This window comes from Sodiomyces alkalinus (assembly GCF_003711515.1).
Source record: "Sodiomyces alkalinus F11 unplaced genomic scaffold SODALscaffold_1, whole genome shotgun sequence".
Classification (NCBI taxonomy): domain Eukaryota; kingdom Fungi; phylum Ascomycota; class Sordariomycetes; order Glomerellales; family Plectosphaerellaceae; genus Sodiomyces; species Sodiomyces alkalinus.
Window position 1 is genome coordinate 815886 of NW_021167079.1, and position 22987 is coordinate 838872.

At 55.1% G+C, this 22987-nt stretch overlaps 8 protein-coding genes and 1 non-coding gene across 9 annotated transcripts; 4 read left to right on the forward strand and 5 right to left on the reverse strand.

Annotated features, from left to right (window-relative positions):
* Positions 1 to 472: 472 nt before the first annotated feature.
* SODALDRAFT_341562 (hypothetical protein) lies at positions 473 to 2178 on the reverse strand. The gene is made up of 2 exons (XM_028613042.1): positions 1298 to 2178; positions 473 to 1203 (listed from the first exon to the last, which is right to left on the reverse strand). Exons 1-2 carry the CDS (start codon positions 2085 to 2087, stop codon positions 572 to 574), a joined length of 1422 nt encoding a protein of 473 aa, XP_028469717.1. The 5' UTR covers positions 2088 to 2178; the 3' UTR covers positions 473 to 571.
* A 467-nt stretch (positions 2179 to 2645) lies between these two features.
* SODALDRAFT_326097 (hypothetical protein) lies at positions 2646 to 3415 on the reverse strand (the record flags this gene model as incomplete). Its single annotated transcript, XM_028610086.1, has 1 exon — positions 2646 to 3415. A coding segment is annotated over exon 1 (355 nt), but the record flags the coding sequence as incomplete, so codon positions are not given.
* A 437-nt stretch (positions 3416 to 3852) lies between these two features.
* Positions 3853 to 4840, reverse strand: SODALDRAFT_347047 (hypothetical protein; the record flags this gene model as incomplete). Its single annotated transcript, XM_028613281.1, has 3 exons — positions 3853 to 4310; positions 4521 to 4587; positions 4634 to 4840. The coding sequence occupies 3 exons, from the start codon at positions 4838 to 4840 to the stop codon at positions 3853 to 3855; spliced, it is 732 nt and encodes a 243-aa protein (XP_028469719.1).
* Positions 4841 to 5189: 349 nt separating this feature from the next.
* SODALDRAFT_326098 (glutaminyl-tRNA synthetase) lies at positions 5190 to 7922 on the reverse strand. Its single transcript, XM_028610087.1, has 6 exons — positions 7390 to 7922; positions 7134 to 7324; positions 6639 to 7050; positions 6421 to 6583; positions 5647 to 6315; positions 5190 to 5571 (listed from the first exon to the last, which is right to left on the reverse strand). The coding sequence occupies exons 1-6, from the start codon at positions 7782 to 7784 to the stop codon at positions 5491 to 5493; spliced, it is 1911 nt and encodes a 636-aa protein (XP_028469720.1). The 5' UTR covers positions 7785 to 7922; the 3' UTR covers positions 5190 to 5490.
* A 332-nt stretch (positions 7923 to 8254) lies between these two features.
* Positions 8255 to 9307, forward strand: SODALDRAFT_326099 (macro domain-containing protein). The gene is made up of 2 exons (XM_028610088.1): positions 8255 to 9037; positions 9137 to 9307. Exons 1-2 carry the CDS (start codon positions 8421 to 8423, stop codon positions 9282 to 9284), a joined length of 765 nt encoding a protein of 254 aa, XP_028469721.1. The 5' UTR covers positions 8255 to 8420; the 3' UTR covers positions 9285 to 9307.
* Positions 9308 to 11674: 2367 nt separating this feature from the next.
* SODALDRAFT_3173 (hypothetical protein) lies at positions 11675 to 15242 on the reverse strand. Its single transcript, XM_028609337.1, has 7 exons — positions 15118 to 15242; positions 14064 to 15028; positions 13909 to 13979; positions 13699 to 13807; positions 13112 to 13630; positions 12792 to 13013; positions 11675 to 12679 (listed from the first exon to the last, which is right to left on the reverse strand). Exons 2-7 carry the CDS (start codon positions 14931 to 14933, stop codon positions 11771 to 11773), a joined length of 2700 nt encoding a protein of 899 aa, XP_028469722.1. The 5' UTR covers positions 14934 to 15028; positions 15118 to 15242; the 3' UTR covers positions 11675 to 11770.
* A 371-nt stretch (positions 15243 to 15613) lies between these two features.
* Positions 15614 to 17314, forward strand: SODALDRAFT_374318 (hypothetical protein; the record flags this gene model as incomplete). Its single annotated transcript, XM_028614665.1, has 7 exons — positions 15614 to 15683; positions 15745 to 15881; positions 15916 to 15947; positions 16000 to 16136; positions 16214 to 16345; positions 16751 to 16837; positions 16898 to 17314. 7 exons carry the CDS (start codon positions 15614 to 15616, stop codon positions 17020 to 17022), a joined length of 720 nt encoding a protein of 239 aa, XP_028469723.1. The 3' UTR covers positions 17023 to 17314.
* A 620-nt stretch (positions 17315 to 17934) lies between these two features.
* SODALDRAFT_t1 lies at positions 17935 to 18038 on the forward strand. The gene has a single exon. It is a non-coding gene; the product is annotated as a tRNA-Met (tRNA).
* Positions 18039 to 18315: 277 nt separating this feature from the next.
* On the forward strand, positions 18316 to 22956 carry SODALDRAFT_354039 (elongation factor 3; the record flags this gene model as incomplete). The annotated part of the gene is made up of 6 exons (XM_028613677.1): positions 18316 to 18347; positions 18419 to 18474; positions 18722 to 18885; positions 19372 to 19658; positions 19870 to 22820; positions 22901 to 22956. The coding sequence occupies 6 exons, from the start codon at positions 18316 to 18318 to the stop codon at positions 22954 to 22956; spliced, it is 3546 nt and encodes a 1181-aa protein (XP_028469724.1).
* Between the last annotated feature and the right edge of the window lie 31 nt (positions 22957 to 22987).

Here is a 22987-nt window from a genome sequence, read left to right on the forward strand (position 1 = left end):
CATAATCTTCCAAGTTCTTTCAGTGTTCTTCGACAACATGAAGAAAACAGAAACGTAGATAGCAGGTAAGAGGTGAATTCTGCGGGCCGATGGACGCAAGTCTTGCCCATACGATGCCACTGCCCACTACTGGTTAGGTAAAACCTTGGAGATTGCGAACCACGAAAGTCTTGTATGCAAATTAACCAGCTTGTAGTCGGGCCTGGTTGAGTATGTCTAGAGAAATGAGACGTCAAGGGTGGTCGTCTTCATGGGAGGTGAGGCGGGCCGCTCCACTGTCAAGAACGGCGCCGCTGCGGGGCCGACGCGGGGCCGCTGTGTGGGGCTGCTGAACGTCAATGCCGGCTCCGACGGGGAAGAAGTATACTTTCCGAATCCGGTGCCATGGATGAATGGATTAATATAATAGATTACATTGTCCGGACTCCGGCTCGTCCGACGTGTCAAACTGCAGTGGCCTTATAGATCAAGAGATACAGCAGATACCTCCTGAACGCGAAAATACACCCCCCCTCCCCCCCACGGCAGGGAGGTCATTCCAATCTTCCATACCTTCGTCCAATGGACAATCTCACAGGCCAAAGGGCCAAGTTTCATCGTACTCAACATCCGTATGAGGCTGGTGAACCTCCAAAGCACCGACATGTTTCGACTCGTCAAAGAAGACAAAGCCATCAAACTGCTGGGGAAGACAGGCTTTCGAGTAATGCGACTGCAACTCGGTATCCGGCCTGTAGATAACCCCGATGAACCGCTGCAGGCGCTGCCTCATGAGCGCCCTGCGGAGCGTCTCGTCGCAGCGGCCCTTCCTCAGGTCGAGGGCGAAGTTCTTCACGCCGCTCTCGTGCATGAGGTCCTCGTAGCTGCTGCGCAGGGCGGGCGTGACGTTCATGACCTGCATGTCGGTGTCCCAGCGGTGGGCGGCGGCCACGGTGCCGGTGTAGGAGCCGCAGCCGACCAGCAGGGCGGCGTCGTCGCCGTAGGTCTCCTTGCAGAGCTGGCCGATGTTGAGCTCGTCGCGGGCGGCGCCCATGCTGGTGGCGCGGGCGTCGCCGACGTGGCTGTTGTGGGCCCAGACGATGGCTTTGGCGCCGGGCCCGCGGTGCTTGAGGAGGCGGGTGAGGGTTTGGAACATGTGGGTGTCGCGGAGGTTCCAGGACTCGTTGCGGCCGTAGTACATTGACTTGTAGTATTTCTCTGCGTCTGTTTTGGTGGTCAGTGTGTCTGTGTCGTGGGGGGAGAGGGGGGAGAGGGAAGGAGAAGGAAGCGGAATAGAAAGCAAAAGGGGAAAACAAACCGATGACCAGCCTGGCATTCTGCTCTGCGCTGTGAAAGTCGTCCCCATTCCAGTGCGCCGACGAATACTCGAGTCGCTTGGACAGCAAGTCGGTCAGCATGGCGACGACTTCCTCTTCGTACCCCTTGAACCCCCTCACGAGGGCCTCGAGGCCGTACTCGTGCGGGTCCTCCCCCCACATCATGAGCTTCCCGTAGCGATGCCTCGCCACATGGGCCATGGCCGGGTCAGCGTGCTCAAAGTAGCGGATGACCTCATGCATGGAGGTAAGGAGCGAGTAGAGGTCCAGCCCGTAAAAGCCGACCGAGTCGGGCGCCTTGGGGTCCTTGTCGTAGTTCCAGGCGCGCAGCCACTCGACGAAGCCCTGGACCTCCGTGTTCCGCCACATCCAGGTGGGGAAGCGCATGAAGGCCGGCTCGCGACCGGCCTTTTCGGCCTCTGCGACGGGTTGCACGCTGGCGCGGGGGCCCGGGGCGGGGCGGCGGCGGACGTAGCGGTCCACGGCTTCGGCGTCGGGCCAATCGGCTTCGACGGCGACGATGTTGAAGCCGTGCCGCTCGATCATGTACTTGGTCAGGGCGGCGCGGGCGGTGTAGAACTCGGAGGTGCCGTGGGAGCCGTCGCCGATGAGGAGCACCTTGCAGTCCCCGAAGCTGTCGAAAACGCGGGAGAAGGCGGCTTCGGTTTCGGTGGCGGAGGGGAACGGGGTCACGTGGGTTCGGAGGAGTTCGGCGGCGGATTCGTCCTGTTCTGCCTTTGGGTTGCCCCGGCGGGACCTTGACGATGTCATTTTGGACAAGATGCCGCGCTGCGAGTGTGGTCGATGGTTTTCGATTCGATCAAGTGTCGTTATCTGGCTCGAGATGTTGCGGAGTCTTCTTGGTGTCCGGAATAAGTGTAAGGTGGCAGCAGGAACTGAAAGATGAGGAAGGTGTAAACCCATGATAAGCAATGAAGATGATGGTCTTGTGATACTCTTGTTGGGTATTATGAAATGGCCTGATGTTTCTTACCTGTTACTAGGTGTTGCGTGGCAGATTGTCCATTGCTGTAATTCTGATATCATAACCCATGCTGCTTAGCCATGGGCCCATGGATGACCCTAAATATCGCCACACAACCCTTTGTCCCTGTTCCTGACGCTCTTATAGTGTATATATTTACAGATTTATATAATAAAAAATCAATTTTATTTTCCACCACAAACATACCCCCAAGGCGCGAAGTATGATAATATCAAAGACTTGGGTGGATGAAATACGACTGGACTCACGACAGCAATGCGACCTTGAAGCCTGTCTTAGAGGCTAGCACCTTTCTTTGACACTCGTTTCATTGTACCAATATATGCCATTCTTCCCCAGGAAACTATACAATGAGAACTTTACTGGAGTGGGAATTGCCAGTACCATTTAAATCAAGTCTGGCAGCCGAGCCCCTGAACCCCTGAACCCCTGAACCCCTGAGACCGAAGCAATCATCTCCCCCAGTCACGTAGAGCCACTTCGCCTATTCTTCCATTCCATCATCGCATACTAAATCACTCGAAACATATTCGACTTGACACCCCTTCTGAGCCCTTCAGCTTTCCCATTCTCGTATTCCACCCCGGCCGCACCCCCTTCACCCGCCAGTCCTTCCAATTTGGCCTTTAGCTCCTCGTCCAGCTCTGCCATGGTTTTCCCTTTCCCTTTGCTTTGTGATTCCGCTTTCGGCGGGTGAGTTTGGCCCTGCTTCGTAGCTTGGTGATCCCGGGAGCTTTCCCCCTGGCCGTCGTGTGCCATGCGGGTGGAAGCTTGAGCCGTAAGTGGCGCTGCGTGGAAGCCCCATGGACGGGGGTTCGTCGCCCGGAGGCCATTGGTGACTGTTGCTCTTCTCAATGCCAGGCGCTTCATCTGAAAGATAATAAGAGAGATTATCGGTGTCTGTGTTGGTGGAGTGGAGAGAGTATGATGAGTGTAAGTCTTGAGACGTGTTGGAGAATGAGCTGGGAATGGACTATGATGGACGTATAGACATTTTCTGCCTTTTCTGCATAACCTGATGAGCCGAGAAGACCAATTACCTTAATAACACGTCGTAAATAAGGTACTATTTGAATTTTGCGTGATATCCGTTAGGTTAACTCGTTAAGAAGGAATTTCAGTGTCGTTGCCCAGATGAAGTGACATGATGACATCCAAGTCGAGGCGATAAGATAAGTATAAGGTCACACAGCTTGTGACGTCATCAAGACCGTAAAAAGTGCTTAGTAATAACTACAGCACAATTTATAGGTGTACGTGTAGGGGACAAGCCACGAGTTCCAAGTTCCAACGACTTGTAAGTTACAACTCGCAGATGATTGAGTTTGGGTGGGGGTTTTTTTTTTTTCTTTTTCTCTCTCCCACAGTACCGAATGGACAAGCCAGGGTGGGAAGCTGATCCCGGGATCCAGTCTTCAGTCGCAACTCCCAGCAAAGTCCCCAGGTTTCAGACATTAAAGGCGAAAAGTGAAGACGGCTCTACAGAAGCAAGACAAGCACAACCCCCAGCCCAGCCAATCTCTTCCTCCGTCAAAGGGCGCCGTCTCCCAACGCGGACGCAAAAAACCTCCTGGGGCTCCAACGACACTCGTTCCCCTCCCCGCAGACCTGGCTCCCACTGCAGCAGCGCCACCCGCCCGTCCTGACGAGAGGCGAGTTGACCTGATCGCGTCCGAAACAGACGCCGTACTCCGTGCGCCAGGGGCCGTAGCGCCAGTTCGGCTCGGGGACGTAGTGGGCCGGTCCGCCGCAGCACGTCTCGCCGGGCCCGCGGCAGAAGAAGTCGGCGCTGCAGCAGGCGCCCGTGACGCAGGCGCCTCCGCAGTAGGTCGTGCCCCGGGGGCAGCAGTGGCTGCCTTGGACGCATTGGTGGCCCTTTGGGCAGAAGCCGCCCTTTTCGCAGATGGAGTGGCCGCGGGGGCAGCAGCCGTTGTTGCAGCAGGTTGTGGTCAGGGGGCAGCAGTGGTCGTGGAGGGGGTTGCAATTGACTAGGTAGGACAGTCAGCTTGGTTGTTTTTAAGAAGAGAATAATGGAAAAAAAAGAAGAAGAAAAAAAAAGAAGAAGAAAAAGAAGAAGAAAAAGAAGAAAAAAAAAAGAAGAAAAAAAAAGAAGAAAAAAAAGAAGAAAAAAAAGAAGAAAAAAAAGAAGAAAAAAAAGAAGAAGAAAAAGAAGAAAACAAAAGAAGAAAAAACCCTACCGGTATACGTAGGACAGGCGAGCTCATTATCCTTCTTCACAAGAGGATGGTCTACAGTCTCGGAATCCTGGGCGGGCTCGCAAAAAAGGAGAGCATCCCGAACCAAGGCAGACCCTTGGTGGGAACGGGCTCGAGGCCATCGAGAACGGCTTGCCTGTCAAACGAAGCCACCTCGGCCGGATTAAAAGCCTGGTCGGAAAGGGGTTCGGGCGAGTCGGCACCGGGTCGTGGGCGAGCTGAGGTCCCATGCTCGGGCCCATCGTGGCCAACCACTGCACCCAGGGGACCCCGAAGAGACTGAAGCCCTGGAAGACGCGCATCTTGACCTGCCTCGAGGTTTGTTTGGCTTTCTTGGCTTCTTCTCGGAGAGAAGACTCGGAGGAAGCCACTCTAACAGAAAAAGACTGCAAGGATAAGAGGAAGAAAGTGTTTACCGCGCTCTAGTTATTGCCTCTGCGGACAGAGTTGCCCTTGCTTGCCCTTGCGGCCTTGCCCAGCAGGTATGTGGCGGAATCCCGCGGAATCCTTCCCCTGAACGACTCGTCACGTTGAGTATTGAATGTACCAGCATATGGGAATGGAGGGAGAAAGATAAGGTACAGTATAATTCCTCCTTGCCCCTAGGGATACAAAGACAGTATCACACGGGCTCTCCGTTTGTATTCATGTCATTGAGTGTATAAAAGCCGAGGTGTTCACTTTGTGCCGTCTTCTTGTAAGTCGTGAGCTCTGCCCAGTTATGCGTGCAGCCTGAAAGTGTGAATATGCCCTTTCAACCACCTCAACCAAGAGGAATGAATATTTGTTTATTTTCCCAGACCTGCATACCGACTCCCTTACTCCCTCCCCCCATCATCGCTATCATCTTGCATCATCATCGTCTTCTTCTCTCGTACCATCTTCATGCTCATGTACAGATATCTCTTAATGCCCATGGGAACTCTAGACTCTGAGCCCTCTATACCGGCCCTTAATTCTTCCCAGCATCCTCCTTCAAGGAAACAATCTTGTTGAGAACAATCTTGTCGTCCTTCGAGTCCGAATCCATGGCCTAGTTTGCACTCTTGTTAGTTTCCACCCCCAGTAATGACAACTCATCAATAAACGGACACCACAGGAAACTTACAAAGTACGCAAGGCGCATGGCCTGGAACCGCACACCCTCGGGTCCGCTCTTGCCCCGTTCGCTCTCGCCAGCAGCCTCAGGCCACGGCGCCCGTCGTTTCACCTCGTCGATGCCGCTCTCGATAACCGCATCCGGATAGACGACCTCGCTCTCCGGGTGAATATCGTTGAGGAACCCGCCCTCGGCGTCGTCCGGCCGTTCGCTCTTGAACAGCGAGTTGTGCACCCGCGCCTCGACCCGCTGGGAGCCCTCCGTGCCCACCCACGTGATGAACGCCTTGGGCTTCTTCCCTTCCTTGTCGAACACGGCCCGCACCTCGGTGACCTTGCCCGTCGCTTCGTCCTTGCCGAACGACGTCGCCTTGATGGGGTACGGCGCGTTCATCAGCCCCACCGTCTTGCCGGGCGCGAGCCGGAAATAGTCCTTGCTGTCGACCTCGCGGAAGTCGGACCGGTCGATGTAGACCGTCGGCGTGAACTTGACCGTGTGAGAGCCCATGGCGGGATCCTTGGGGGAGAAGGGGAGCTCGAGGTCGAGGGTCTCGGTCGCGTCTTCTATCGTCACGGGAATGGGGTCCAGGACCATCATCAGGCGGGGGACGGTGCGCTCAAGGTATTTCCGGATGCTCTGTTCAAATCGCTTGATCTGGATCGTCGTCGTCGAGGGCGTCTTACGAGCAGTTAGCCTTTGTCTTTCGTGTTTTTTCCCCCTTCTTTTTGCCCTTTTCTCACCCAAAATCAACAGCAAGGGGCGACAGGAACATCTGTGACCTACCACGCCCAGTTCAGAAATAAAGTCGAGAATGGCCTGAGGCGGTACACCTCTCCTCCTCAGAGACACAAGTGTGAACAACCGCGGATCGTCCCAGTCGCGGACGTGGCCGTCGTCGACCAGCTTCTGAATCTTACGCTTGGAGAGCACGGTACCAGTAATGTTCCTTTCCGAAGCGGTCAGCGGCATGGAGGAAGAGACGAGACCCGAGAGAAACTTACAAGCGACCGTACTCCCGCTGCATGGGTTCGTAAACGCCCAACACCTTGTTGAGCCACTCGTAAGACTGACGCGAGTTGATGAACTCGGTGGTGCAGAGGCTGTGGGTAATCTTCTCGAACGAGTCGCAGAGGCCGTGGGTGAAGTCGTAGGTGGGATAGATCTTCCAATCCCAGCCGGTCCGATGGTGTGGCGTGTCCGACTTGATCCGGTACGCGGCCAGGTCCCACATCTGGGGGTTCCCGTCTTCCATGTCCATCTTCATGCGCAGGAACGCCTCCCTGGGCTTGTACACCCCGTCCCGCATGTCCCTGAACTTTTTCAAGTTCGCCTCGACTGTTTGGCTGGCGTGTTCGCAGCGGTATCGTGGTGTCGCGCCCTTTTCACCACCTCGCTGGAGCTTGATTTCGGTGTCTGCGGTGCGATGGGGACTTAGCCATCACGTCATTCATTCCGGGAAGGGGAGAGAAAAAGAAGAAGAAACGTGGGAGACTGACCATCGCAATGGCAGACGTAGGCCTTCTCCAAGGTGATCAGCTTCTCGGCCAGGTCGTACAGCTTCTGGAAGTTGTCACTGGAGTGGGTGATCTTGTACGGGGTGAAGCCCAACCAGTGCACCATGTCCTGGATGGCCGTGAAGTACTTCTCCTCCTCTTTCTCGGGATTCGTGTCATCGTATCGAAGGTAGCTAATACGGAAGAGCCGTGTTAGTGAAGAGGGAAATTAGGGGAGTTAGAGATCGGGTATCCGCACCAGACACCACCGTGGTATTTCGCAAAGCCAAAGTTGACAGCGATCGCCTTGGCGTGGCCAATATGGAGGAAACCGTTGGGCTCGGGCGGGAACCGAGTGACAACGGGCTTCATGGGGCGCTCCTTGAAAACGTCGTCGAGGAATCCCTGCTTGAACATGGCCTCGGAGTCGATGACCACCTCCTCTTCCTTTGGCTTGGGAGCCGGCTTCTTGTCGTTCCCCCCCACGGCCGCAGCGACGGCAGCCTTTGCCTCCTTTGCCTTCGCGGTGGCCGCTTTTTTGGCGCGTTTGGCCTGGCGCTTCTTCAGCTCGCCTTTGCTGACCAGCTCTCCCGTCTCCTCGTCGAGATGGAGCTTGGCCGTCTGCTCGGCCACAGCTCCCATGTCAGCCATCATATGATGTACGTGGACTGGCTGGGCTATGTTGAGAGGGTGTTTTGTTCGTTGGTCTCTTGAAGTGGAAATATACGGGTTCGGTAGGCGGATGAAGAGGCGGATAGGGGCAGAACTGGCGAGCGCAATTGACTTTTGTTTGCACCGTTGAGAGATGAGGAAATGGAGGGGTCACAACGGGGCGAGGTAAAGATAAGGTACTAGGTACATGGCGGGGCAGGCTGAGTCACTCGAGTACCTTGGCATTTTCAGGGAGGAGCTTGGGCCACCTTTGGCTCCGTAGCTCCTCCTCTCCGTGAAGCTCCGTTGAGTGTCAAGAATCAAGCCACAGTACCGTACCTGCCAACTGCGCCACATCGTGGCTGACCGGACCACCGCCCCGTTACGGGTTCATTTCGTCAGACCGTCCAAGTTCGTCAACGGTCAATGCCATTTCTTAGAAATGTGCTCCAGCCTCCAACTCTCCTCAGCAACTCCCTCCATTCCACCGTTACCAACCTCTCATTTATCGACTGTCCCGTCTTTGTCTCTTCCATTCTCGTAATCCTTCACAAGATTGCACCTCGCACTTCAAAAGCCCCCCCATCGCGACCCCCTTCTCCTTGAATGACCCTCCCGGGCCTCCCCCGCGCCGCCAGAATGGGAGCCATCTGCCTCTCCGAAATCCCTTCCCTCAGCCTCCTCTACAAACTGGGCCAGCTCACAGCTCCCACGACAAAGCCCTTCCACGCCCCGAACGCCTCCCACAACGACCGCGTCGGCCTCATCCGCGCCGACATCACCCACCTCCGCGTCGGCGCCATCGTCAACGCCGCCAACAACTCCCTCCTGGGCGGCGGCGGCGTGGACGGCGCCATCCACCGCGCCGCCGGCCCCGGCCTCCTCGCCGAATGCCGCACCCTGGGCCGCTGCACCACCGGTTCCGCCAAGATCACCTCCGCCTACGACCTCCCCTGCGACCGCGTCATCCACGCCGTCGGCCCCGTCTACGACACCCTGTCCCCCGAACGCGCCCGCGCCGCCCTGGAGGGCTGCTACACGAAGAGCCTCGAGCTCGCCGTCGACAACGGGTGCCGGACCATTGCGTTCAGTGCCATCAGCACCGGCGTCTACGGGTACCCTAGCGACGAAGCGGCGCCTGTGGCCGTTGCTGCGGCGAGGAAGTTCCTGGACGGTCCTGACGGGGATAAGATGGACAGGATTGTGTTCTGCACTTTTGAGGTGAAGGATGTGAAGGCTTACAACAAGACTTTACCGTGGGTCTTTTCTGCCCCAACACTTTCCCTTCTATGGGGACATCTGCTGGAGTAGGCTGCTGTCGTATTGACTGTCGTATTGACTTTTGTTGGTAATAGGAAATACTTTCCGCCTGCCGAGGCTGCTGCCGGACCTGACGAGACGACCAAGGCGGAAGAGAAGAAGGAGACCGAACAGGCAAAGGCAGTTGCTGCCGAGCTACCCAGTGTGCCCAAGAGCGAACCCTCCGAGTCTTCAATACCATGAGTAGGCACGAGTTTGATTTTTTTTTTTTTTTTAGCATGGCGTTGGCGGTATACGGGCCGGACTACTAGGGCCTCGCATCGCGTTTTAGTCCACATGGGAAAGGTTAACCCCATGACATAAGCATCTAGAATGCATCTAGTTTGAGCAGAGGAGGACCTAATTTCTGACGAGACCTCAAGTGCCGCATGCCACAATATTGAGTTTTGGCTCCTGTCCTCGTGCCGACCATGGACAGTCAATCATTGATCTCAATGGTTGCGGGGATTTAGGTTGAGAGATTACGCATCCAGAAATTCAGGGGCTCAGGGGCTCAGGGGCGCAGGGGCGCAGGGGCAACTTGGCCTTGTATTTTCAAGTGCCGGCCAGCGCTCTCAACTACCTTATAAACCTTCGGTGGAATGGCCCGGGCAGACTCACAAGTCCGTTGCTCCCTACATTTGCAGGTATCTCCTCACATCCAAAAAGTTTCCCTCCGATGCATCTCGCAAGCAATTCCAGCCTCCACCGAACCCAACCATCCACTTCGACTAGCCACACAGTGGAAGCCCAACGTAGAAATGGGGACAACTACAGGGGCCAAATCCCGCCTCTGATGCGTTGTATCCACGAGGGAAACAACAAAGAGTAGTATGCAAAACGCCCAAGCTGAGAACCTCTGCCCCCAAACTCCTCCCTTCCTTTCTCTATTCTGTTCTTTTCTTCAATGTTGTTTTCTGTTCCGATCACAGGCACGCTAGCTTTTCTCGTTCTTTAGTGACCACTTGAAAGGCCAACCTGCATCTAAGATCAGATCCATGCCGGTGGTTTTCTTCTTTTTGCCAGCCGGCAAGTTGTCACCATCATCATCATCACGCTTCCGTTTCTTGCTGGGGCTGGCGTCTTGCTTCTTCTCCCCCGCCGGCTCGTCATCTTTGTCAAGCTTCTGTTTCTTGCTGCTGGGGTTGTCTTCTTTTTGCTTCTCCCCCCCGGCCGGATCTTGGTCGTCATCGTCATCGCGCTTTCGTTTCTCCCCCCCTTGATTCTCACCTGAGCCCTCGCCAGTGGGAGCCCCTCCGTCTCCTCCGTCGTCATCGTCATCGGGCTTCTTTCCCCCTTGGTTCTCACCTGACCCTTCACCAGTGGTAGCCCCTTCATCTCCTCCATCATCCTCGTCCTCGTCCTGGTCTGAGTCGGCGTCGGAGTCGGAGTCGGAGCTGTTATCCTCGCCGTCATCCTCGCCGTCATCCTCGCCGTCATCCGAGTCGCTGTCCGAATCCAAACTCAAAGTGCTACTCGAAATGCTCGCGTCGTCTTGACCACCCTGCAGTGTATGGAACGCCGGGTCATCCTCATACGCTTTCCACGAATCCTGACCACCATACACAACCAGCGCGACCTGGTTCGCAAGATCTTCGGTCACGCTGGCGCTGAGGGCATACGGATGAGGGAAGAACCCCCGCATTGCGGGAATGTTGGACCCGTACTCTAGCCAGGGACTCTTCACCGTAGGCGGAATGGGGACCGGTTGGCTCGGGGGGCCTGACCATTTACCGGTAATGCCGCTTGGGAGTTGGGGGTACGTCGGCTGGGGATGTTCCGGGGCTGTAGGGCCGAAGGAGAAGGGCTGCGCGTGCGGCAGTGTTGGGTGATTGAGACCTGGAAGCTTCTCAACGTGGGCCTTTAGTTTGAAGAATTTCTTTTGCCCTGCAGGCAGATGGAGACTGTCTGGAGGAGACGTATTCTCAGCAGCGGGGTCTGGAGCTGTGGGATTCTGGGCAGTGGGATTCGGGACAGTGGTGCTTGGAGCCGATGGGTTCTCAGCAGCAGCATCCGGAGAAGGTGAGTCTGGCGAAGAGGTGCTCGAAGGCAATTGACTCGGGGCAGATGTCGGTGTCCCTGGAGCAGGCAAACTCGGAGGAGGCGGAACAGGAGGTGGGCCTGACCCCTGAGGATCTGAACCCTGGGGCTCCGAAGTCGAGGCATTAGGGTTGGGAATGATGAAATTCGAGGGAAACGGCTCCTGCTTATCCAAGAAAGTGTACTCGGACGACGACCAGTGTTGGGCGAGCTGCTCGATGGCTTCGAGAGGATCCGTCATCTTAGAGTCGATGAGCGCCAGCGTGGGAACCAGGTCGGATCTCATACGCAACGTCTGGAGTATCTTGTCGACGTTCTCGATTTGCTCTCTGGTGAGCAGTTTGATCTCCTTCTGGGCCGTACGAAGCCAGCGCATCGATGCCGGTCTCCTCGACTGCCCCACGTTGGGCACTAGGGATAAGATCTCGCCCCAATCCTTAGGCAGAGGAAGATCGTGAATGTCGGCCGTCCATTCCTTCACGCACCGGATCTTCTCAAGGGCGTGGGCGAACTCGTGCGTCATGGGCGTGACCGCCGTTTGCACATGGGGCAAAGAGCTGATCTTGCGGAATTCATCGCAGTGCTTCTCGAGCTTCGTCAGCCATTTCTGGATGTGATCGTTGATATCGTCGAGAGAGTCGAGATTGAGTTCATCTCGGATGTTGTCGTTCATCCGCCACTGTTCGCTCGCGTACGTCTGGTAAATAGCCACTTCTCTCATCAAGTTGGTCTGGGCCTTGCGCAACCGATAGTCGAGATGTGCCGGGGTAGACTTGGCGTGGCGCTGGATGGCCCGCCAAAACTCCATAAAACGGCCGTCCAAATACTCCAAGATGAGAGACCAGCGTACTAGGATCCCCTCCAAATCCTGGTCGGCCTTCCATTCCCACCTCGCCGCTGCGTCCACAAAGTTGTGGTACTGTTCGCTGCGCCATGTGTCGCGTGCCTCGGGAGATAGCTGGGAGTTTTCGGCGTCCAGATGGATCGTTCTCAGCTCTAGAGCATACATGCGAGTCTCGATAAGCAGGGCCTCGAAGGCCTTGTCCCGGGAAGAAATCGTGCCCACGTCGTGGCGCCATCTCTCGATCATCACAGACGCCTCCACAATCTCCGCCACGAGCATCGCCACAAATATCTTGACAGTCGGGGTCCGATCCAAGACATTGGACCATTCGTGGAGGGGCAATCTGTATACTCCACGTTGCACAATGATGTGCGCCGCAGACGCACTGATGTCCCTGGGGTAGACCTTGGCGTTGCGCGCGGTGCGAAGGAGAAGGGCCGAGAAGCCATATCTGGCAACTTCTGCGGTCCAGAAGTTTCTGATTGAAGAAGGCTTGCAGCTGAGACGACCGTACGGTCGTGTTATATTGGTCCATCGACAAAGGCGGGCTGGCGAGAACATTTTTCCTGGCGTCTTTTTCCACCAGTGCTGACCACGCCGCGTAATAGTGATATCCGTACGGATAGTGATAGAGAACTACACCGCATGGGACTTGCTTCAGAAACCGGGTAGAATGGCCAAGGCTGGAAGTGGTCCAACTGGATCCGCCAAAGAGCTGGAAACAAGTTGAAGGTGCCACGTCAGTTATTGTTAATTTGTTGCCCGCTGGAATCACCAAACAAAGAAAATGATAGGGCGACGCCTAAATCAGCTTGAATCCCACTCACCATTCTCTCCATCCAAGACCCGGCCTCGGTTACGGGAAGGTCGTCGCCAAATGCCTCTGTATAGGGCTCAGCAAACGGCTCCCCCTCTCCCCACATAGCTTTCCCAAACCGCTCCAAATTGTCCATTGTGTCCTCTTTGAAAGGCTGTCTGGCCTTGAACGGCCCGTGGCTTCTGGGACCTGGGCAGAGAGTCCACATCATATGCGAAAAAGTCACCGAATGCTGTGTGAATTTCATCCCCCGCCAGTGGGCAAGCAAGTCAGTGGAAGTTCCCCGAGGGGGGGGGGGGGGGAGAAGAGCTTGCAAGAACAAAGACTAACCGCGAGTTCATGAAGGAATACGTTGACGAATCTGAATTGACAATCGACCTGCTCGCTCACGCTGTAGCCCTTGGCAAGTAAGGGATATATGATATCGGCACTTATGCTCATGTTGAGAGTGCGGGGTGGATATTCCGGTCTGAACGACATGAGACCCGCGATATGATCCGTTGTACGTGGTTGTTGGGCGTATCCCTCCTTGTGAAATGCGCTCTTGACCATAATGATCAAGGACCGGTGCATGGTGATCCAAGTTTCCCACATTGCATCGATATAAGGGGCGACCTCTTCGGTGAAGCCCGGTAGGTTGTCTGGGTCTATTTTATTCGTGCTGAAGCTCCATGCCGGGCGCTTCATGATCTGTCCGTAGGGACGAGTATCTCGCTCCATGTTAATCCGTTCCCGACAGAACACGTTCATAAAAGCACGCCATTGGTTGTTGCTCGCGAGACATTCGTTCAGAATCTTGGTCACCAGTCTCAGGGCCGGTTGTAAGCGTTCCCATACAAAATCGTCGGTCTGTCGCCATGTCAGATCGCACACGAAAGCCAAAGAAAAGATGCCTGCCGGCGCCGTGGTGAACATACTCCCGGATCTATTACACCTTTTCGGCCCCCGATATTGTACATGTACTGTGGGTAAGGCATGGACATGCCAGGCGCGACAAGACGTTGCCATCGCTGCCGCTGGACCAGTCTGGGGACCCAAGTTAATCAACTTGGCTCGTTCAACCAACGTGGGGACACGATGATCCATGATGATCCGTGAAATGAAAGACTTGAGATTGCAAAACCCACTTGTGTAGAGGCACATCAATATTCGGCCCCGGGAATTGGTTGTCAATGGTGAAGATGCCGTCGCGCATCATCTATCTCGGTGGTTAGCAAGCAGTGGTGATGGGATCCTGGGTGGGTGCTCGGGTGACTGTGCGCTGCAGAAGAATCCTACGTACTTCATCAGTCGTCAAGGTGCCGAATATAATCGACTGCCAGTCATAATCATCGTAGATCCCTTGGAGAAACTGAACCATGAATTGGTCGTTTTTCCCTAGCCTGGCAAAGGTAGCAGGCTCGGTGAGTTCCTGTAGGAGCTCCTCTGGATCTCGGCCGTGCTCTCGGGCCAAGGCCTTGAGCTGCTCCAGGGCGGCCGTCGCTTTCACAAACATAGGCGGCCGGTTTGAGCCCTCGGGGAGGGGAAGCTGTCTCCTAACATCGCTCGTCGGTGATAGTTGAGACCGTCCATCCGTTCTTTCAGGGTGAATGCCAAATCGTCTGGCGAACGGGGTCGGGTTGCGTGCGGCATCTTTCGCGAGTTGAGCCGGTCTGATGGCGCGCAATATATCGATGTGGCGTATAGGCCGACCCTCTCCTTTCTTCCCCCCTTCGTCGCCCTTCTTCTCCCCCTTCTCCTTCTCCTTGCCCTTCTCCTTGCCCTCATCCTTGTCCTTATCCTTGTCCTCATCTTTGTCCCCATCCTTCGCGCTCTTCTTCTCCCCCGCCTCTCCGTGTTTCTTCTGATTTATCAAGGCGCTTTCATACAAGCTCGGATCTTGCCAAGCCGGATCTGTCCACTCCGGTATGTACTGAATGTATCGCCATTCGGGAAACTTCTTTTTCTTTTTGATGGGCGGGTCAATGTTGTCCAAGTCGAGCCTGTCGCAAGCAAACTCCTTCCGAAACTTGAAATAGGTGCCCTCGTCGTTCTCGAACCCGGCGTGGGCGGAAGGTTGGTGGGACAAGACGTCCTTGTCCTGTGTTTGTTGCTCCGAGGCCGGGGGGCACTCCTCCGTGTTATTCCGCCACCAGTCATAGTCGAGCTCCATCTCCTCGATGGGCAGTCTTGTGATGTGCTAGTGTGAGATGAGAGTCGTCGCGAGATTGGATTCGCAAATTTTGTACGGGGATGGAGCGGAGAATACTACCAATCATCAGTAGGTGATGTGCTATGGGTGATCTGACACAGTTATATGGTATCCGGAAGAAGACATAGGGTGGGCAAAGGCGCACAAAGCGAGGAGCACTAAGCGGATGACCAGTGGTTTTGAGCCCGACTTTGCCAAAGAGAATCGACGCAGGATGTAGAGATGGTACGAAGCACTGCAGCCACGCGCTACGAAGCGCAACAGGACTTTGTCAAAAAGAGACATGGCTGAAAGGAAACGTTGTAGTTGACCCGGGTGGTTTCAACTGAAGCATCCCTGCCGAGAGTTGAATCCCTGCCTCTGACCTCTGCTGCGCACTCCAGAGATGGTTCCGTTACTGCGAGGCTCAATTGAGAAACGAGAGGGCCAGGAAAAGAAAGAAAGAAAAGAACCTATTTTGGGGTAGCAAAAGGCCAAGGCCATATTGGTTGATGGGACAAAGAACGAGTCTCATTGATCAACGCCTTAATGGAATGCTTCCAACAAAGAGGAGAAAGGGATCCCGGATCCGGAAACTTTGGTGTCGGAAACGAGCCATCGGAACACTCAATCATATGAGAAGGGAACTGTCGGTCTTCACAATGCGATGTGATCGCCGTCCTTCGAATACTGCGTCGTATTTACTCGCTCGCTGGAAACTTGTCGCCGCTTGTGGGATCAGTCCCAACCAAGGGATGACATGGTGAAGCCACTTGGCACACCGCGTTGAAAGGGGTTTTTGCAAGGGCTCAATGCGTATCAGCCCAGGAGGGAAACCTCGCGTCGTTCGAAAGACGTGGTGCAAAGCGTCGAGGACATAGCAATGGCAATCCTATGCCGTTCCAAATGCTCATGCAAATAGGCAACTTTGTGACAACCAACTAGGGATGTCCAATTGCCACAGGAGGCATCCGGCATTCGCATCGCCCCGTTCTTGTGAGATGGGGGTCACTCTAGAGTGCAGCTATATTGGCCATGTCGTGGCAAGTCACCACGCGGGCTGGGAGGCCAGGCTGCCGGTCGAGGCGGTGACGGGCTTTGCCATCGGCAAGGCCACGCACATCTTGGCATCCTCCATCAGGAGACGGATTGAATCGGTTGAGCTGAAGCAAGATCATGAACTAGGTAGCAGGCCAGTTCGGCTTGCGGCGGTTTGTTTTCGACGAGGTCAGGGCAGCTGATCGAGTGAAGGCTTTCGGAAGGTCTAAGGTCTCGACTCTCGCGGGCCATCTCGTCCGACGATGCGACGGGAAATGAGGCTCAATACACAAATCTGGATGATATTGAGGGCCCTATCAGCATAATGTCACGACATGGAAACCAGCCGACCGGGAGTGGGTGGTGGGTGGTGGCTCTCGTCCGCCTTTCCTCTTAGGTAGTCAACTAGGTCAGCTCGCCGTCGGGGTTCGTGAGGTACCGATACTTGGAGTAAGGTATTTGCACAACAGTGTGACGTATACGCCGATGACTCTTTACGCCGGACATAGGAAGAATGATGGCTGCATGTGCGAAGGCAAGCAGGAGAACCGGCGAAGGTGGTGATACACCAGTGCAATCGAGATGTAATTAAGTATCTATGTATCTCTTACTCTGTTAAGGTACCTTCACATGACTTAAGACGGCCCCACAAAGCTGATCCGACTTCACAATTTTAGCAGTCATTAGTAATCATCACCACTTACTCCGTACCTAACGAGAGTTCGTTTCCCGCACGAAACTCTATGACCCGCCACACACAGAACAGGGTGGGGAGATCGGAGCAATCCACTTTTATATCAACAGTGAGCCTGAAAACAGAAGCTTGAAAGAAGCTTTGCATCGATCATGTAAGGTGGACAATACCAATGCACACCTTGTGAGTCGAGTAGACTGACCACAGCAGATAGGTGATCGGCGGCCACTAAGAAAAACCACCGGCCGCAACGTGGACGAGCGGTTGCCTTTGGAATGGCCGATGCCCTCCCCACCATGTTCCAACCGCTCCACGCTCACGGGATATATACAAGGCTGAGGAACGAATGGCAATTGGGAGGCATTGGGAGAAGGGTAAATAAAAGCCTCGTATAAGTCTCGAACGCTGACTCGAGTTCGAACCATCGGCCGGTCCGTTAGTAAGGCCACGGGACTGGGACCATTAAGAGTCCGCTAGAAGAACACCATTTCTTCGCATCCCCCCCATTCTCCGTGGGTTGCTGTACAGTGTCGTCTCGCCACGACCTTTCTCTCTGTGTGCCATTTTGAGACAATAGTTGGATTTAGATCCCCTTCCAGCTTGTCAGATTTCAATGCCACATGTCCCTCCGTATCCGTACTTATCATTACCTATTATTCCGACATGCGATCCTGGCTTGGTCAGTTGTTATCCGTCCCTCGTGGGTTCGTAAGGTAGGCTCTAGGTTAACGGTTTCGAGTCACTCACCGCCTGCCGAGCTGCATGCAAGGCCTGGGGACTGTGGCTTGGTGTCGTGCATTGCTCTCGGGGATTGATGCGCCACTGGTAAACTCCGTATCTGTACATCTACCTGCCGAAAATAAACCACTTACGCTATACCTTAGGTACTCCTGGAGCATCACATATTACTTCGTACTCTGTACCTAAGACCTGACTTTCAATGGCTGGTCAGCCACGGTTTTTACAGAGTTAAGGATACTATTATTAGAAAGTAACAGAGGTACTCTGTACAAAGACAGCCCCTGACTTTGCATCTTCGTACAACGTACACAGCATTAGACGTCGATTTAGCAGGATATAATTACTGAAATATCAGCATATTTGGCTATACTATAAAGCTCCCTGTTAGAGTTTACGTAGGTTTACGAGATCTGCTGGGTTAAGTTTTGCTTGGTGGACGAGAATCGGATGATATGGAGACTCGGTCTACCTATTTAGCCTTTACAAAATTAGCTTTCCACAACAAGCAAAGTCTCCGTGGCGCAATCGGTGGCGCGTCAGTCTCATATTTTCATATGACTGAATCATAAGATTTGGATATCTGAAGGTCGTGAGTTCGATCCTCACCGGGGACAATTTTTGTCTCAGGAATTTTTTTGGCCCTTGGAAACCAGTCTCGACATCCGTTTCATACATTACCGGCAACACGCCCTGGAGTTTCTACCTAGTTATTCGGTTGGTCCTATTTTCCTGTTACCTTTGCTATCAACAACGCCTGGCTTTTGCTTCATCCTATTTAGCATTCCCTAGGTAGGCCCCAACATTGTTTACCGTATGCGACTTGACTGGTGTATCGGTTGCTCTAATAGGCATCACGGAAGGTTGAACCTTCTCCGAGGTCCATCACCCACAATGGCTTTACAATACGGCATTCGCATACATATGTACACATGCCATTTACGTGAATATTTCTCAGGCCGCAACGCCATCATCCACTAACAGAGCCGGGAGCCAGTAGCAGGGTACTGAACCTCGGGTTGGGATCCTTCGTGTCTGCCACACTACCGATAGGTGCCACCAGGCAGGACGAATAGCTACAGTACGAAGTAGGTGCATTACTGATGGGGTAGGTGAGTGTTCCCACGGGGCCCCGGAGTAATAGAATGCCAGGGGTCTGTTTGCATAGAGAGAGATCTCTCGTCGCGAAAGAAGATGGGAATAGAATTAACGTTGTGGGGGTGGCGCCGGGAAAAACAGAAAAGAACAGACAAAACTGCTGGGCAGTGTTTTGAAAGTTCGTGAGGTCGTCGCATCTGAGGCTACCCTCCATTCCGCTTGATACCAAGCGTCGCTCCCTGCAGGAAGGCGGTGTGCGAGGGTAGGATTCTCAGGGTGCAGAAAGGGTGTCTGGACACGAAACGAAGGGGCAAAATCGAAAAGTGTGAATCTGAACGGAGGAAATGGCACGGGCCATGGCTTGAGGTACACAATTCCTCCGACGAATAGGAGTGGGGACATCGGCGCTGATTTTTTTTTTCGTGGTGGGGCTCAAACCTTGCCCTGACCCTTGCCGCAACGCTAGTGTCGCCTACGTACCTTGCTATAGTACAGGGCCCCACTTAAACCATGGAGGAGGGCAAAAAAAAAAAAGTTGAGGGGGAGGGGTTTTGGCCACCGATAAGAAAGTCCAGATAAAAATCCTGCCATGCCGCCCTTTCCTCGTCCTCTTCTTTCCCTCTTCCAACTCTCTCCCCTCCCTCTAAACTCTCTTCTCCATTCCTTTTCCTGTCGGTTATTCGTCTTCCTCCAGACGTATCTCCGCTCTCCTTTTCTTGGTCTTTGATCCATCTCCTTCGTGTGGTGGTTCAGCCAATTTTCGAGTGCCGCGATAGAGCAGAAAACGACTCCTCCATCGTTCTTCTGCGGGCCTCACCTTCCCACCTTCTCTTCGTCCTTTCATTGCGATAGAGCATAGAATCGGGACGCTCCAGCGCTTTCTTCAGTCGCCGGAACAACTATCCATCGGCAGCAGGAAACCGAAGATCAAACTTCACAATACACCAGAAACCCGAAACCCCTTTATCCTCACCCACCCCAACCGTCAACATGGCCGAGAACGCGCAGTCCGTCAAGATTCTTGACGAGCTCATGAAGAAGCTCACCATTTCCAAGGACGCCGCTGAGACCAAGGAAGCCTCTACCGCCCTCGCTTCTTTCATCAACGGTCGCATCGAGGACCAGGATGTCCCCACTAAGTGAGTTTTTTTTTGGTCCCTCCCCCCGATAGTTGCCACGGGCAATTTTTTTTCGGCACTCCCTCCGCCACCTTTTCAGTACACATGCTTCTTGGCGCCCAACCAGAGGGTTAGCGTATCCACAAGGAGCCCCATATCGGCCCAAAGCCGCCGATTTTGCATCCACTCCGGACTTCCGAGGAAAAATTGTAGCTGACCTAATTACTCGCAGGACCATCGATGCCATCAAGAAGCAGTTTGCAAACAAGAAGGATGCCGGTGCCCGTGAGAAGGCAGCTCTGGCCGTCGCTGCCATTGCTCAACATTCCGAAGTCTCCGCGCACGTTGAGCCCTACCTCATTGAGCTCCTCCCCATCGTCCTCGCCGCGGTCGGCGACAAGATCACCGCCGTGAAGACTGCTGCCACGGCTGCTACCCAGGCCATCGGCGAGGCTATCAACCCCAATGCCGTCAAGGCCATCCTTCCTCCCGTCATGCACTCCATCACCAGTGCTCAGAAGTGGCCCGAGAAGATGGCTGCTCTCGACATCATCGACATCATTGTTCGCACTGCTCCTGCCCAGACCGCTTTCCGCGTTGCGGATCTCATTCCTGTCATCTCCGAGTCGATGTGGGACACCAAGAAGGAAGTCAAGGAGCGTGCCTACAAGACAATGGAGCAGCTCTGCCAGCTCATCGTCAACAGGGATATTGAGCGCTTCATCCCCGAAGTCATCAAGTGCATTGCCAAGCCTGAGTTCGTCCCGGAGACCGTCCACCTGCTCGGTGCCACTACCTTCGTCACCGAAGTGACGGAGCCCACTCTGGCCCTCATGGTGCCCCTGCTTGACCGTGGTCTCGCCGAGCGTGACACTGCCATCAAGCGTAAATCGGCCGTCATTGTCGACAACATGTGCAAGCTCGTCGACGATCCCAACATCGTTGCTCCCTTCCTTCCCAAGATGATGCCCGCCCTGCAGAAGAACTTCGACAACCTGGCTGATCCCGAGGCCCGCGAGAAGACCCGCCAGGCCTTGGACACTCTCACCCGTGTCGGCAACGTCCAGAACGGCGTCATTCCCGAGGCCAGCAACTTTGGCCATGTTCCCATTGTCCTTGAGAAGCTCAAGGCTGTTCTTGGCTCCAAGTACGCCAGCGCCCAGAAGATGGAGCCCGTCCTTGCCCACATCGCTGCTATTGGTGGCCAGCTCATCGACGAGAAGGTTACCGAGAGCATGATCTGGACCGAAGCCCTCAAACCCTACATCATCGTCGTTGTTGGCGATGCCGAGGCGCAGAGCGTTGTCGAGGCTTTCCGCAAGCGTGCTTCCCCCGGCGCCGCCGACGAGGTCGATGGCGAGGAGGACGACGAGGAGGGCGAGGACCTCTGCAACTGCACCTTCTCCCTTGCCTACGGTGCCAAGATCCTGCTCAACCAGACCCATCTCCGGCTCAAGCGTGGCCAGCGCTACGGCCTCTGCGGCCCCAACGGCTCTGGCAAGTCGACCCTGATGCGTGCCATCAACAACGAGCAGGTCGAGGGCTTCCCCAAGCAGAGCGAGGTCAAGACGGTCTTCGTCGAGCACGACCTCGATGCCGCCGATACCGAGATGACCACGATTGAGTGGACCATGAAGAAGCTGCAGGAGGCTGGCATCCAGACCTCCGAGGAGGATGTCAAGGCCAAGCTCGACGAGTTCGGCTTCAGCCCGACCATGATTTCGGGCGAGATCACTGCGCTGTCCGGTGGTTGGAAGATGAAGCTGGCTCTCTGCCGTGCCGTGTTCGAGGCGCCCGACATCCTGCTCCTCGACGAGCCCACCAATCATTTGGACGTGAAGAACGTCAAGTGGCTCGAGGACTACCTCATGAACTCGCCGTGCACGTCGATCATCGTCTCGCACGACACCACCTTCCTTGACCACGTGGTCCAGCACGTGGTCCACTACGAGCGCTTCAAGCTCAAGCGCTACCGCGGCAACCTCCAGGAGTTCGTTCGCAAGTGCCCCCAGGCCAAGTCTTACTACGAGCTGGGCGCCTCGGAGATGGAGTTCTCCTTCCCCGAACCCGGCTTCCTTGAGGGTGTCAAGACCAAGGCCAAGGCCATTCTCCGTGCCAGCAGGATGAGCTTCCAGTACCCGGGTACCGATAAGCCCCAGATCACCGACATCAGCTTCCAGTGCTCGCTGGGCTCTCGTATTGCCGTCATCGGCCCCAACGGCGCCGGCAAGTCTACGCTGATCAACGTGCTCACTGGCGAGCTTATCCCCACCGAGGGCGAGATCTACCAGCACGAGAACATCCGTATCGCCTACATCAAGCAGCACGCTTTCGCGCATATTGATAACCACCTCGACAAGACCCCGTCCGAGTACATCCAGTGGCGTTTCCAGACTGGCGAGGATCGTGAGACGATGGATCGCGCCAACAAGATCATCACCGACGCCGACGAGAAGGCCATGGACAAGGTCTTCCGGATTGAGGGCAGCCAGCGTCGCATCATTGGCATCCACTCCCGCCGTAAGTTCAAGAACAGCTACGAGTACGAGTGCTCTTTTGCTCTCGGCGAGAACATTGGCATGAAGAACGAGCGCTGGACGCCCATGATGACTGCGGATAACGTGTGGCTGCCTCGTAACGAGCTCCTCGCTTCCCACCAGAAGCTGGTGGCCGAGGTCGACATGAAGGAGGCGCTCGCCTCCGGTCAGTTCCGCCCTCTGGTCCGCAAGGAGATCGAGTCCCACTGCGCCAACTTCGGCATCGACGCCGAGCTGGTGTCTCACTCGCGCATGCGTGGTCTGTCCGGCGGTCAGCGTGTCAAGGTGGTCCTCGCGGCCTGCTCGTGGCAGCGTCCCCATCTGATCGTCCTCGACGAGCCCACCAACTACCTGGATCGTGACTCGCTCGGTGCTCTGTCCAAGGCGCTGAAGAAGTTCGGCGGTGGTGTCATCATCATTACGCACAGCGCCGAGTTCACCAAGGATCTGACCGAGGAAGTCTGGGCCGTCATGGACGGCAAGATGACGCCCTCGGGTCACAACTGGGTGCAGGGCCAGGGCTCCGGACCTCGTCTGCAAGAGGGCGAGGAAGAGGAAGAGAAGTTTGATGCTATGGGCAACAAGATTGTTAGCACCAAGAAGAAGGCCAAGCTGACCTCTTCCGAGGCGCGGAAGAAGAAGAAGGGTAAGTTTCTTAAGTTTCTTGTCTACACCCGATACGATACCCCCTTGAATTCCCCACGTGTACTGACTCGGTGTCCACAGAGCGTATGGCCCGCCGGAAGCGTGGTGAGGAGGTCTTCTCTGATGAGGATGACTAAACGGCTTCGCTTCATACGAGATGCCGCCTTC